The 15117-nt window shown below is 44.9% G+C and overlaps 1 protein-coding gene across 3 annotated transcripts in view; it reads left to right on the forward strand.

Moving 5' to 3' along the window:
- The window catches only part of CFAP251 (cilia and flagella associated protein 251), a 74226-nt gene that overhangs the window by 6594 nt on the left and 52515 nt on the right, over positions 1 to 15117 (forward strand). For 2 of the 3 annotated variants that reach the window (XM_070385596.1, XM_070385595.1), the window contains exons 4-7: positions 4488 to 4625; positions 7094 to 7203; positions 13647 to 13758; positions 14009 to 14089. In XM_070385596.1, the coding sequence (XP_070241697.1) occupies positions 4488 to 4625; positions 7094 to 7203; positions 13647 to 13758; positions 14009 to 14089 (441 nt within the window). The remainder of the gene's footprint in view (positions 1 to 4487; positions 4626 to 7093; positions 7204 to 13646; positions 13759 to 14008; positions 14090 to 15117) is intronic. The other variant, XM_070385597.1, reaches the window with a different exon arrangement.

Raw genomic sequence — 15117 nt, forward strand, 5'->3', positions numbered from 1 at the left:
AATATCAGAAAGGAAATACACCAGACTTCATCTCTGTGCTCCAATATAATTCACTGATTTTTGGTAACTAATTACATAACCATTATTTTAAACACTCTACCACATCAGCCTTGGTTAATTTTTAAAATAGACTGTATGGGGGGGGTGGCAGTTTTAGGTTATAGAAAAATGGAGTGAAAAACAGAGAATCCCGTGTAGTCCCTGTGCCTTCTCCCCACCCCGGTCTCCTCTGTTATTCTTGCATTTGTGCGGTGCGCCTGTCACAGTGGATGAGCCAATAGGGAAGCGTAAGTATTGCCTGAAGTCCATAGTGTACCTTTGGGTTCACTGTGTGCTGTGTAGTCTCTGGCTTTGACAAATACGTAATGGTACATATCTACCACTGCTGTTTCATGCAGAGTAGTCTCACTGCCCTAAAAATCTCCTGTGTCCCACCTGTTCATCTCCCCCTCTCCCCTAGCACCCCAGCCACTGGCAACCATTAATTTCTTCAAATTGTCTCCATAGTTTTGCCTTTTCCAGAATGTCATGTAGTTGGACTCATACACCATATAGCCTTTTCAGATTGGCTTCTTTCACTTAGTTAGCATGCCTTTAAGTTTCCTCTGTGTCTTTTCTGGCTTATTAGCCAATTTCTTTTTAATTTTTAAAATTTTAATTTTACTTAATTTTTTAACCATGTCTTGTGGCTTGTGGGATCCTCGTTCCCTGACCAAGGATCAAACCTGGGCCCTTGGCAGCGAGAGTGGGAAGTCCTAACCATTGGACTGCCAGAGAATTCCTTCATCGATTTCTTTTTTTTTTTTTGATGTGAACCATTTTTAAAGTCTTTACTGAGTTTGTTACAGTATTGTTTCTGTTTTGCGTTTTGGTTTTTTGGCCATGAGGGTCCAGGGATCAAACCCACACCCACTGTATTGGAAGGTGAAGTCTTAACTACTAGACCACCAGGGAAATCCCCCCTCATTTATTTTTTATCACTGAATGATACTCCATTGTATGAATGTACCACAGTTGATCTGTAATTTTTGTAAGAGACATTGAAAACAAAAATATACATAAACAAACTGCTATTGAATTGAAAACAATAGTCAGATTTATAGTACCTGTTATTTTTCATTTCAGGAAATTTTAACTTTGTTTTATTTTACTTGTTACTAGAAACATGGGGTTTTTAATCCTCCTAAGGGGATTTTATCTCTTTATATTGAATACTTTGTCCTTCCAGGGAGAATCATGAATAAGGAACAAATACTCAGGCTAAATAATTGCCTTTCTTAAGAAGTTACTTAGTGACTTTATTATAACTTATCCATTCTACATACTCTCAGTAAATTGAATTTCACAACAGTCAGTGCTCACTTTATGACTGATTACTGAACTGGGTTCTAGGTTCTGGGGAGTAGGTAAATAGGAAGTTGTTTCTATTTACTGTTGAAGGCTTTCCCTTATTTTTAAAGGAAACATTTTTATTGAAATATACAAAGAGAAAGTGCACACACAAGTGTAGAACTCACTGAATTCTTACACAGTAAACATACCTGTGTAAGCCCCTTGCATCTTTGCTTTTCTTTCTAAATGGAGTTATTATCAATCACATACCATAAAATCCACCCTCTTAACTGTTTCTTAAAAGATTATGGTAAGGTACTTCCCTGGTGGGCCAGTGGCTAAGACTCCCAATGCAGGGGGCCCGAGTTCTATTCCTAGTTGGGGAGCTAGTTCCCACATGTCACAACTGAGTTCTCATGCCACAACTAAAGATACCACGTGCTGCAGCTAAGACCTGGTGCAGCCAAATAAATAAATACATAGTTTTAATCAGATTGTGTTAAAAGGTACATAATATAAAACTTATCATCATAACCATTTTTACATGTAAAATGATTTTGTTAGGTTGGCCAAAAAGTTTGTTCTAGTTTTTCTGTAAGGAAAAACCATGTTAGGTGGCGGTGGTTTAGTTGCTGTCGTGTCTGACTCTTTGTGACCCCATGGACTGTAGCCCACAGGTTCTTCTGTTCATGGGGTTTTCCAGGCTAGAATACTGCAGTGGGTTGCCATTTCCTCCTCCAGGGGATCTTCCTGACCCAGGGATCGAACGTGGGTCTCCTGCATTGCAGGTGAATTGTTTACCAACTGAGCCACCAGGGAAAACCTCATAAGCTGTTATGGAAAAACCCAACAGAACTTTTTGGCCAACCCAGTAAATACATTCATAGAGTTGTGGAACTGTCATCATCGCCATCCCCATAACTCTCTTCATCTAGTGAAACACACGCTGTACCTACAGCTGCCAACTCCCCACCCCCCACCCAGTTCCTGCCAACATCCTTCTACTTTCTGTCTCTATGAATTTGACTATTCTCGGTACCTCAGACAAGTGGAACCATTCAGTTCATATTTGTCTTTCTGTGACTGGCATATTTTACTTACATTATGTCCTGAAGGCTCATCCATGTTGGAGCATGTGTCAGAATCTCTGTCCCTTTGGAGGCTGAATAATATTCACACATTGTTTATCCGTTCATATGTCCATGGACCCTGGGGTTGCCTCTGCCTTTTGACTATTGCAAAACGTGCCGCTCTGAACATGGGTGTACACGTATCTTTTTGAGACTCTGATTGATGTTCTTTTGGGAATCTACCCAGAAGTGTAATGGCTGGATCACATGGGGATTGTATTTTCAGTTTTTTTGTGGAATTTCCACACTGTTTTCCACAACAGCTTCACCGTTTCACACTCCCACCCATGATGCATAAAGGTCCCAGTTTCTTCGCATCCCTGTAAAGTGTACCCTTTAAGTTTTTTTAATTTTTAAAGTTATTTTTGTTGAAATGCAATTGATTTGCAATGTTAGTTTCAGGTGTACAGCAAAGTGATTCAGTTATATATAATATATATTTGTATGTATATATATGTGTGTGTGTGTATATCTTTTTCAGATTCTTTTCCCTTATAGATTATTATAAGATATTGAGCATAGTTCCCTGTGCTATACAGTAGGTCCTTGTTAGTTATCTGTTTTATATATAGTAGTGTGTATATTTTAATCTCAAATTCCTAGTTTATCCCTCCTTCCCAACCCACTTTCCCCTCGTGTAACCATAAGTTTGTTTTCTATGTCTATGAAAATTTACCCTTTTAAAATGTACAATTGGGTCTTCCCTGGTGATCCGGTAGTTAAGAATCCACCTGCCAATGCAGGGGTCACGGGTTTTAATCCCTGGTTGGGGAACTAGGATCCCACATGTCTCAGAGCAGCTAGGTCCTCATTGCTACAACTAGAGAGTTTGTGTGCTGCAATGAATGATCCTTCATGACCCAACGAAGATCCCTGCATGCCGCAACTTAGAACTGATGCAGCCAAAAAAAAAAAGAAAGTACAATTGTTTGGTTTCTTAGCCCATTCACAAGGTTATGCAACGTTTGCCACTATCTAATTTCAGAACATTTCTGTCACCCCAAAAGGAACCCATACACAGTAAGCAGTCACTCCCCACTTCCTCCCCCAGCCCCTGGAAACCATTGACCTACTTTCCATCTCTATGGATTTGCCTATTCTGGACATTTCCATATAGATGGGGTCATACACTATGTGGTCCTTCGCATCTGACTGCTTTCACTTAGCATCACATTCTTAGGGGTCATCCACGTAGTAGCATGTTCTTGACTTCTCAAGGTGATGTTTCTCTCTTTAAAAAAATTGTTATTTGATGGCAGTTTTATATTTTTGGCAGTTTTGGATCTGAGTTGCAGCCTGAGGGCTTAGTTGCCCCACGCACACGGGATCTTAGTTCTTGGACCTGGGATAGAACCCACATAGCCTGTGTTGAAAGGTGTATTCTTAGCCACTGAACCCCCAGGAAAGTCCCAAGGTGGTGTCTCTTTATTGGCTGATGATGTTGTTGCAGGAAGGGGAACCCTTTCCAGGGCCTGAAACTGGGCTCTTGTCTAACACTCGGAAATGAATTGTCCGAGGGGACACATGTGCTGACAAAGCAAGAGATTTTATTGGGAAAGGGCACCTGGGTGGAGAGCAGTAGGGTAAGGGAACCCAGGAGAACTGCTCTGCTGCGTGGCTCGCAGTCTCAGGTTTTATGGTGATGGGATTAGTTTCCAGGTGGTCTTTGGCCAATCACTCTAATTCAGTCTTTCCTGGTGGTGCACGCATCGCTCAGCCAAGATGGATGCTAGCGAGAGGGATTCTGGGAAGTGGACGGACACGCGGTGTCTCCTTTAGACCTTTCCCGAACTCTTCCGGTTGGTGGTGGCTTATTAGTTCTGTATTCCTTATCAGGATCTCCTGTCATAAAACAACTCATGCAGATGGTTACTATGGTGCCTGGCCAGGGTGGGCGGTTTCAATCAGTGTGCTTCCCCTAACAATGTGAACCCTTTTCCTCCAGGACTCGTGCTAGGATCGCCCTGCAGCCCAGCTCTGGGCTCACACACCATAGTGTCCTGCTGGTTTACCTTTGTCTTACAGACCATGACCTGGTCATTCGGGTGGAACAGTTCCCTTCCTGTTTACTACCTTCGAGAAAACCAGAGAGTCCTTCTCTACGCCAGTGGTCACACTGGGGTCATCTACAACGTCCTCAAGAATAACCAGTACCATCTTCAGGTTTGGAGGCCCCTCTTCTGGTGAAAGAGGTTGTCGTTAACTTGAATGCAGCACTTTGTTTTTTATTTCTAAGACCAACCTCATTCTATCTCAGTCACGTGTTCCTTCCTCCCTTCTGAATCAGAGCGAATTCTGTTTGCAAACAACTTTTGCTGTTTGTTGTCTTTCTGATTCTAATCAGAATCAATTTACAAATAGCAGTTGACTTTAATTTTATAGTAACTAGAGTCTAAAGCATCTGTATTTTTTTACATTTCTGTAAAAATGGGGTCAGGAGAGACCATGTTGTCTCCACGGGACAATGATGAACGCAAAGGGAAGCTCTTCAGCGGGGATTCAGACCTCGTTAATCCTTAGCCTCCTTTCCAGGGCTCTCAGGGCTTTGATCCTCCTACTCATGTTGAAAAGTGGGTGTTAATATCCCCATTTCACAGGAGAGGAAACTGAGGCTTAGGTCAATTTAGCTGACTGGCCCAAGGCTGCTCTAGCAGGTGGTGAAGCTGGGTTTTAGGCTCAGGTCTCCTAACTTGAAAGTATTAAGTAGGTCAGTTGTCCTCCTCCCTGTCCTCCCTCCAGCATCTGTTTTTATTTACACCCCCTAAGTGCCTCCTTAAATGCCCCACACACCTTCTGTCCCCACACTGCTCTGCTTCCTCTGTTCCGGATGTTTTTTTTTTACCCCTTTCGTTTTCATTTACCTGTCCAAATGTTTTTCCAGTGTCTGAATTTCTACTAGTTAACCTGGTAAACAGTTCCACTTCACCCCTTTCAGTTGACCTATATTTTAATAAGGACCTTCCTCAGTCAATGCCTAGAAGCTTCACCAGGTATTCTTCCAAGAGGTCAGCCAGTACTCAGCATCCTGCCAGGGATCCAAGACACGTGGGTGTAACTTCAGGAATTTGCTTCCTAGAAGTCCTGAAATACACACAGTCAGCACGCCCTTCTTGGCGCTTAGTTGAATGTGCAGCGCCGAGCGCAGCAGAGGGAGAAGGGACAGTGTGATGGTAGGGATGTGGAGGAGGGGCAGATGGGCTGAGAAGCAGGGAGCAGCCAGGCAGGCGTCCAGCCTCCCCAGAGGGGATGGCTGGGCGGGGCCTTGGCCATTCATTCATTTCCATATGTATTTGTCATAACCACTACGTTTCAAATGAGGTCATGAACAAAACAGACCTAGTTCCCCCCACCATGGAGAGGCAGACATTAACCAAGTGAACACATAAATATATAACTAAAGATTAGGGACTTCCCCTGGTGGTCTGGTGGCTAAGACTCTTGTGCTCCCAAAGCTGGGGGCCTGGGTTCGATCCCTGGTCAGGGAATTAGTTCCCGCATGCCACAACTGAAGATCCTGTGTGCTGCAACTAAGAGTTCCCATGCCACAACTAAAAGGTCCAGCATACCACCCTGAAGACCTAGGGTCCCACGAGCGGCAACTAGAGACCTGGCACAGGCAAAGAAATACATAAAAAATAAAATTGCATAAAAATAAAGATTATAATAATCGCTGGAATGGGTATGTGAAATTGCTCTAAAGGAGAAAAATCAAGGTCTGAGAAGACTTCCTCTGAACTGGTAGGCAGGGAATGGAAAAGTGCTATTTTTGCTGAGACCCGAAGGCTGAGCATGAGCCAACAAGGGGCAGTTTTGCGAGGAAGAGCATCCCCGACAGAGAGAGCTCCAGATTTTCAGGCCTTTTGTGTAGGGCCCAGAGAAGAGGCCAGAGTGAGCGAGGGGGTGACATGGAAAGAGGGCAATAGGGATTGTTTCCTGGCTGCCATCTCTCGTTTGTGTTTCCAGAAGATTCCTTTTTGTGTGGGGAGGATTGTAGGAGGATACAAGTGAAAGCAGAGGCCAGCAAGGAGGCTTTGGCTCCAGAGCTGCTCAGGGACCCGAGTGAGCAGTTTTAAGGGAGATGAGGCCAGCAGGGGGGTCCAAGGAGGTGGGACCTGGGAGGACCCAGACATTTATTCTCAACCAGGGTTCAGAGTCAGGTACATACCTCGACCCCTAGGAAGCCACTGTTCTTGTGGGGCGTGTAGCTTGTCCTGTGAGTGTTTTGTTTTTTTTTAATACTTTTTTTTTACTTTTAATGTGGGCCATTTTAAAAGTCTTTGTTGAATTTGTTGCAATATTGCTTCTGTTTTATGTTTTGGTTTCTTAGCCCTGAGGCATGTAGGATCTTAGCTCCTTGACCAGGGATGGAACCCACATCCCCGGAATTAGAAGGGGATTAGATGGTCCAGCTCCTGGACCATCAGGGAAGTCCCTCCCACAAGCGTTTCAAGGGAAAGTTTGAAAACCTCTGGCTGTAGAGTAACACTGGGAAAGTGGGCAGGAGTTGGATGTTCAGAGGTGGAGACTGGACAGGGAGCTAACGTCTCTCTCTGGGGTCCCGCCTTTCCTGCTGGTACCAGGGCTGGGCCGCACCCTCCATGTCTCAGAGCATCTTCTCTCCATGTCCACAGGGCCACCCCAACGTCATTTCCTGCCTCTGCATCAGCGAAGACAGACGCTGGGTTGCCACGGCCGACAAAGGGCCTGACTGCCTGATCATCATATGGGACTCTTTCACAGGGTAGGCATGCCAGAGTCACCTCCTCCTCATTTATGTACAGTAATGGGCTGCTGTAACCCACAAAAAATGGGGCATGCTGGTCTGGGGATACAGAAGCTGGTGCTGGAATGTAGGGCAAGGTGCAAGGGTCCCAGGAGAGCTTGTCTTCCTGCCTCAAGGCCCATGGGAGTGACATGACTTTGGTGAATTTCCCATGGACAATTCTTGGCTCTTTAAGCCAGAAACCTTGTTGCTTAGATGGTAAAGAATCTGCCTGCAATGCAGGAGACCTGGGTCCGATCCCTCGGTTGGAAAGACCCTCTGGAGAAGGGAATGGCTATCCACTCCAGTATTCTTGCCTGGAGAATTCCATGGATAAGCTGGCGGGCTACAGTCCATGGGGTCGCAAAGAGTTGGGGACACGACTGAGCAACTGACGCTACCAGGCACACTGGCCTGAGGGGAGGCCAACTCACACTCACCCAGCTGGGGGACACAGAGAAGTTGTGTGACTTTCACCATCTGCAAAAAAAAAAAAATGCTAATCATACCGTCTTTGTTTCCCTGGGATGCTGTAAGGAACTACCTCCAGGGACTTTCCTGGTGATCCAGTGACTAAGACTCTGTGCTCCCAATGCAGGGGGCCTGGGATTTGATTCCTGGTCAGGGAACTAGATCCCACATGCTGCAGCTAAAAGATTCAGCACAGTAAAATAAATAAATATATATACAAAAAAATTACCCCCCAACTAGGTGGCATAAATTACAGAAATTTTTCTCTCATTGTTCTCAAGGCCAGACATCTGAAGTCAGGGTGTCTGCAGGGAGCTCCTCGGGGCCCTGAGAGAGAATCTGTCCCATGCTCCCCTCCTGACTTCAAGTAGTCACTGGCATCCTTGGTGGCCCTTGACCTGTAGATATGTCCCTCCAGCCTCTGCTTCACGTGGTGTTTTCCCTCCATATCTTTCTGTAAGGTCTTTTCTCCTCTAAAGACACCAGTCGTTGGGTTTAGGGTCCTCCCTAAGCCAGTATGACCTCATCTTAACTAATTAGACCTGCAGAGACTCTGATTCCATGTAAGGTCACATTCTGAGGTTCTGGGTGGAGTGAATTTTGAGGGGCGCACCATCTGACCTACGCTACTCACCTTACGAGATTGTTATGAAGATCCAGAGCACAGTCCCCAGCCCAGGGCAGATGCTCGCAGATGTGTGTCCTTTTGTAATTCCTGGTCCTAGAGACAGAGGGCAGTGTCAGTTTCATCCACAAGATTGTAAGGGCTTGACTGGGTGTGGGGGGTGGGGTGGGGAGAGGTGAGGTGGGTTGGACGAGTCCAGGTGGAGAGGAAGGTTAGGAAGAAGTTACATTGAATTTCTGGACACAGGAACTTCCCTCCTCCGGGTGGCCCGTGGCATCCACAGGGCTGTGTTAGCTAGCCGCAGTCCTTACCTCGCTTGGCCGCCCAGTGGCTTCCAACACCCTTCACTCCCCTTGGCTCCTCTGACACCATGTGCCCCTGGTTCTCCACCCCGTGCTGTCTGTTCCCGCTCAGATTCTTCTCAGCCTTATCCTCCTCTGGCCGTTCCTTAGCTGCGGCATGAGGGGATGCAGGTGCTGTTGGTGATGTTCTCCAGCCGGGCAGGAGCACACCCAGCGCTTGAAGCCAGACCATCTTACTCTCAGTGTTTGCTGTGTTTGCTGAGGGGGCACTGCTGGAGGGGGTTCCACCTGCCGGTCCCATGGGCCTCCCCTGCCAAACTGTCCAAAAGTCCAGTGCCTTTGCCCCCAGATAACCGCTGCCTCTGCCCTTCCTCTCCTGCTTGAGCCACTGCAATAGCCTCCTGTTGGATCTCTCCTGCCCCACCTGCAGTTTTGCTCTTCAACCCACCCTTCATGGCACCGAACTACTTTTTCTTTTAGTTATTTATTTTTGGCCACACTGCGCGGCATGTGGAACTTCTCCAACCACGAATCACACCCTCGCCCCCTGCAGTGGAAGCATGGAATCTTAACCACTGGACCACCAGAGAAGCTCCTGAACTACTTTTACACATACAATTTCCTGGCATTAATTACATTCACAATGTTAAGCAATCATCACCACCATTTGCAGAACACTTGCATCGCCCAACCAGAAAACCTGAAGTAATGAACTCCTCACTCTCCCTCCCCTCAACCTCTGGTAGCCTCTCATCTACTTTCTATCTTTGTAGATTTGCCTGTTCTGGACATCTCATGTCAATGGAGTCATACAATATGTGGCTTTTGTGTCTGGCTTCTTTCACTTAGCATAATATTTTCCAAATTCTTCCATGTTGTAGCATGAATCAGTATTCCATTCCTTTTTATATCTGTTTAAGATTCCATTGCATGAATATACATTCTGTTTATCCACGCATCTGTTGATTTTTTTAAACTGCTTTAATACATTTTAATTGGAAGCTAGTCTCCTTTGGCCACCATTTCCAATCCTAGTCTTTTAGTCAATTTGGAGCATTTGGTTCCAGAATATTTGCTGTTGTATTAAATACACATGTGTGGCCAACAGCATCATATGGTTTTCCTCCACAACTTTTTTTTTTTAAGATCTTTTTTAATTTATTTTTTTGGCCATGTGACATGTGGGATCTTAGTTCCCTGACCAGGGATCACTCCCTGCTTTGGAAGTGCAGAGTCTTAACCACTATCACCAAGGCAGTCCCTCTCCACAGCATTTTGAGCTTGATCTTTGAGCCAAATGCAAAATCCGATTGTGTTGCTCCCCTGCTGAGAACCCACCAGGGACTGCTCATTGCCAGTTCAGCCCCTGCTGCAGGGGATTCGCATCTCACGCACTAGCCACGCAAACACTTCTGCCACGATCCCCGTCTGTGTGCCTAGCGGTTATCTGTAGCAATGACATGCTTTTCAGCTGCGAGTAATGACACAGCCGCCTGAGGCAGGAAGGGCAGGCCTCTCTCTCGTGTCTCTTTTCTCGACCCTTTGCCGACAGCTCCCCTGGCCCAGGCAGAGCTGGCCTCCTTTCAAACTGTGTTTGTCCTTTGCTTTTTATTTGCTTATAGAACTGTCTCCCCCATTAGACTGGGGGTGACTCTGTAGTAATTTTTTTTCTTTAACTGTGAAGTAAAGTGTGTCTCTGGTTAACAATGCAAATGATTCATCGATAATGAGTTTTATGATATTGCAAATGATGACTTGGCGAACCCAGAAAGGATATTTGGTGTTAAAATTAATATTCATTTATTAAAGTGATAAACCGTATTTCTTCTTTTGAGATATCAGTTCACCTGAATCCTAACTCTGAAAATCTAGCATGTTTTTGCAATTGCCTATAAGAGGGGCTCTGATTAGTGTTTGGTCTCACAAATTTTGTTATTATCTCCTTTTAAGCCTTGTAAACTGCATTTAGAATTGGAATATATTCAGTTTCATCTTTAAGTTCTTTAGTAGTCTGATTAACAAATAAATCCTTCATCAGTACTTAAGTAATTCTCATAAATCTAATAAACTAGACATAAATATGGCAATAAGCCACACATAAATGTGGCAAGTCTTAAGTTCTCTTAAGTGTTCTAATATTGTTTATGAACCTAATACAATTTGAATTTGAAATCACAAGTCTAAATCAACTACAGACTGTAAATTAGAATCACAAATTAATCTGTTTGTTAACATATCAGAGACTCTGATATGTTAAATTCTCATAAACATGACTCAGTCCTTTAAAAAAAAAATCTTTTATCACAAACGTTAACAGCACAGGTCCAGCTGACTTCATCTTCTCTACATTTAATTCTATCTCCAGAGATGAGAGACATTTCCCCACAAAGGACATCAGTATGGCATTCCTAACAACTTTAGAACTCCCTTCTCAAGGGAATTTTGGGGGCTGCTTCTCAGTGGCATAAGATTTCTCAAGTGACAGAGAACCAGACAGGCCCTCAGCCAGCACGTGGACTTGGTTCCAGCCAATTGGTACACCAATGTGACATCCTGAGGCCTGTTTACATTAAGGTCTCCATTATGAAAAACCAACTGCAGGAGCTTCTCCGGTGTCCAGTGGCTAAGACTCCCAAAGCCGGGGGCCTGAGTTCAGTTCCTGGTCAGGAAACTATATCTAGCATGCTGAGATTTAAGAATTCATGTGCTGTAACTAGAGATCCCCCATGCCACAATGAATATCAAAGATCCCACGTGCTGCAGATAAGACCCGGTGCAGCCAAATAAGTAAGTAATAAAAAAGAAACCCTGGATCCACACAGCCCATGTACCTGGATTAAGCCTTCCTACCACCCACTCTTCCAGTGGAGGTCAGTGCCTCCCCCACCTCACAACTCACTTCCATCATGTCTTCAACTGTTTCTTTTGTTACTTTGACTCTCTCAGATATTCATATATTGTCTAATTAAATTGTGCATGTGTTAAGGCTTTGTCTGCTTCATAGAGTTCTAAAGTGTTGTCAGTGACATAATACAAACATGTAGAAATAGAAAAAAAATGAAAGTCCCCCTTCACCCAAGCCTATATCTGGAGTCACCATGTGGTTTGCAGTTCATTCCTCCAAATTTTTTTTTACTTATAAACACACACACACATACACTCACTCACACACACTCAGGATGATGCTACGTATACCGCTTTGCAATTTGCTTTTTCCACAAAATTTTAGTCATTTTCTCAAATCTACCTCATTCTTTTTGAAGGTGACATTTTTTTCTTTATATGGTTTTACCGTGCTATTTGTTAAATAAACCCCATACGCAATGGATATATGTGGTGTTTCCAAATTTTTGCTGTGAGAGCCGTGCCGCAAGGAATATGAATTGGCATTTATCTGTTTGCTTTTGCTGTTATTTCTCTAGGGAAAAAACAAGTTGTAGAAGTGAAACTGGTGGCCCTTAGGATCTGTGCATTGAAGACTTTGACACGTGCAGTTAAGCTGCTGTGGAGAAAGCCTATGCTTGTTTATTCTCCCCCTTCTGGAGGAGGTTGCGGCTTTCCTGTGAGCTGGGATGGTGTCTGAGGCAGCTTGTTTCATGTTCTCATCCTTCACTCCTGGCCCAGAATTGGCCCTTGATAACCAAGGAGAGACTCGAGCTCAGACAGGGAACAAATAGCACATTTATATGCTGCCCTGAGCTTTTTCTAAAAATTAATTTATTTTTAATTGAAGAATAATTGCTTTACAGTATTGTGTTGGTTTCTGCTGTATATCAGTATATGAATCAGCCATAAATATACATATGCCCCCTTCCTCTTGAACCTCCCTCCCACCTCCTACCCTGTCCCACCCCTCTAGGTTGTCACTGGGCCCTGGTTTGAGTTCCCTGAGTCATACGTCAAATTCCCACCAGCTCTCTATTTTATATATGGTAGTGTATATGTTTCCATTTCAGTCTCTCCATTCATCCCCCTTCCCCTTCCCATCCTCTGTGTCCACTAGCCTGTTCTCCTTGTCTGTCTCCACTGCTGCCCTGCAAGTAGGTTCATCAGTACCATCTTTCTAGGTTCCATGTATATGTGTTAATACATGATATTTGGTTTTCTTTTTCCTGACTTACTTCACTCTGTATAATAGGCTCTAGGTTCATTCACCTCATTAGAACTGACTCAAAAGCATTCATTTTTATGCCTGAGGACTGTTAAGGGCCAGATTAGAGGGTTTTTTTTCTTTTTAATTAAGGCAAAATTCATGTATGGCTCAGTCAGTGTAAGACTCTGCCTGCAACGCAGGAGATGGGGGTTTGATCCCTAAGCTGAGAAGATCCCCTGGAGAAAGGCATGGCAACCCACTCGAGTATTCCTGCCTGGAGAATCCCATGGGCAGAGGAGCCTGGCAGACTACAAGTCCATGGGGTTGCAAAGAGTTGGATACAACTTGGTGACTAAACCACTACCACCAAAATTCACGTAGAATAAAAGTAACCACTTTATTTTTTATTTATTTTTTGCCCCACCATGCAACATATGAGATCTTAGTTCCCCAACTAGGGATTGAACCTGGGCCCCCTGCAGTGGACGTGCAGAGTTTTAGCCCCTGGACCCCCAGGGAAGTCTAAAGGGTAACCATTTAAAGTGAACAATTCAGTGGCATTGCATGTAATCACAGTGAGGGGCAGCCATCGCCTCTATCTGGTTCCCAAACATTTCCGTCTCCCGAAAAGAAACCCTGAAACCATCAGCAGTCACAACCCACTCCCCCACCCTCCATCCACAACCACCTGGAACAAGCATACATCTGCTATCGGTCTCCATGCATTTGCCTATTCTGGAGATTTGATGTAAATGGAATCATACAACGCATAGCCTTTGGTGTCTGGCTCCTTTCCTTCAGCACCAAGGTTCATCCGTGTTGTCACCTGGGTCAGTGCTTCACTCCTTTTTGTGACGGAGTGACATTCCATAGTGTGGATGGACCACAGTTGTCCTGTTCCTGGAGTGGATGTCCCCATCGTGTTTTGCAGCATTCCTGTGCATACAATATTCGACAGCTGCCCAAGAGATAACGGCATCAGGGCCATGGCCATGACCCGCGACGCTAAGTATCTGGCAACCATCTCAGATGCCGAAATTCAGGTACGGGGCCCATTGGGGCAGCCAGCCTGTCAAATGTTTCCCTGTGAGCATCTCTGCCTCAGGCCGTGTGGAATCTGTGGTTCCCTGGGTGGATGGATGAGCAGATTCCCATCAGGGGCTCCCTGCCTGAGGCTGAGCTCACTGTGCATTGCTCAGTTAGCAGAAGTCACTGCATTACCATGAGAGGTGTAGGTGACTTCAGCAGCGTTTGGGAACCTTCTCTCTCTCCTCTGTCTGCTTTCACTCACAGAAAGTTTGCATCTGGAAGTGGACGTTAGCGGTAGAAACGCCAGCGTGCACTCTTGACCTCCCCAAGGAGTATGGTTTTCAGGTGAGTTCAATTTGAACCTGTAAAGATCCACCTGAAGTTACCCTGAAGCCAGGTCAAAACTCCTTTTTGTTTTGCTGGAGCTTAGTTATGGTGTACTAGAGCTTTTTAAAAACTCCTGTTCGTGTTCTTGGGCTTCCCTGGTGGCTCAGTGGTAAAGATTTTGCCTGCAATGAAGGAGACACAGGAGATCCAGGTTCAATCCCTAGGTCAGGAAGATCCTCTGGAAGAGAAGTGGCAACCCACCCCCGTATTCTTGCCTGGAGAATCCCATGGACAGAGGAACCTGACCGGCTAAAGTCCATGGGGGTTGTGAAGAGTCGGACACTGACTGGAGCAACTTATGCATGCATCCATGTCCTTAGTTTATTTTTGATGATAATAGATATTATTTTAAATCTTTAATGTGCAAGTTCTGCTAAGTTCTTTGCATGCAGTATCTCACATAATCTATGCAACATGCTGGAAAGAGGTTCAGTTCAGTTCAGTCGCTCAGTCGTGTCCGACTCTTTGCAACCCCATGAATCGCAGCACGCCAGGCCTCTCTGTCCATCACCAACTCCCCATCGAGTCAGTGATGCCATCCAGCCATCTCATCCTCTGGCGTCCCCTTCTCCTCCTGCCCCTAATCCCTCCCAGCATCAGAGTCTTTTCCAATGAGTCAACTCTTCGCATGAGGTGGCCAAAGTACTGGAGTTTCAGCTTTAGCATCATTCCTTCCAAAGAAATCCCAGGGCTGATCTCCTTCAGAATGGACTGGTTGGATCTCCTTGCAGTCCAAGGGACTCTCAAGAGTCTTCTCCAACACCACAGTTCAAAGGCATCAATTCTTCGGCGCTCAGCCTTCTTCACAGTCCAACTCTCACATCCATACATGACCACTGGAAAAACCATAGCCTTGACTAGACAGACCTTTGTTGGCAAAGTAATGTCTCTGCTTTTGAATATGCTATCTAGGTTGGTCATAACTTTCCTTCCAAGGATGAGGTTACTGTGGAATTAATATTAGTGCTATTAATTATCAAATAATT

Source organism: Bos mutus, chromosome 17 (assembly GCF_027580195.1).
Source record: "Bos mutus isolate GX-2022 chromosome 17, NWIPB_WYAK_1.1, whole genome shotgun sequence".
Classification (NCBI taxonomy): domain Eukaryota; kingdom Metazoa; phylum Chordata; class Mammalia; order Artiodactyla; family Bovidae; genus Bos; species Bos mutus.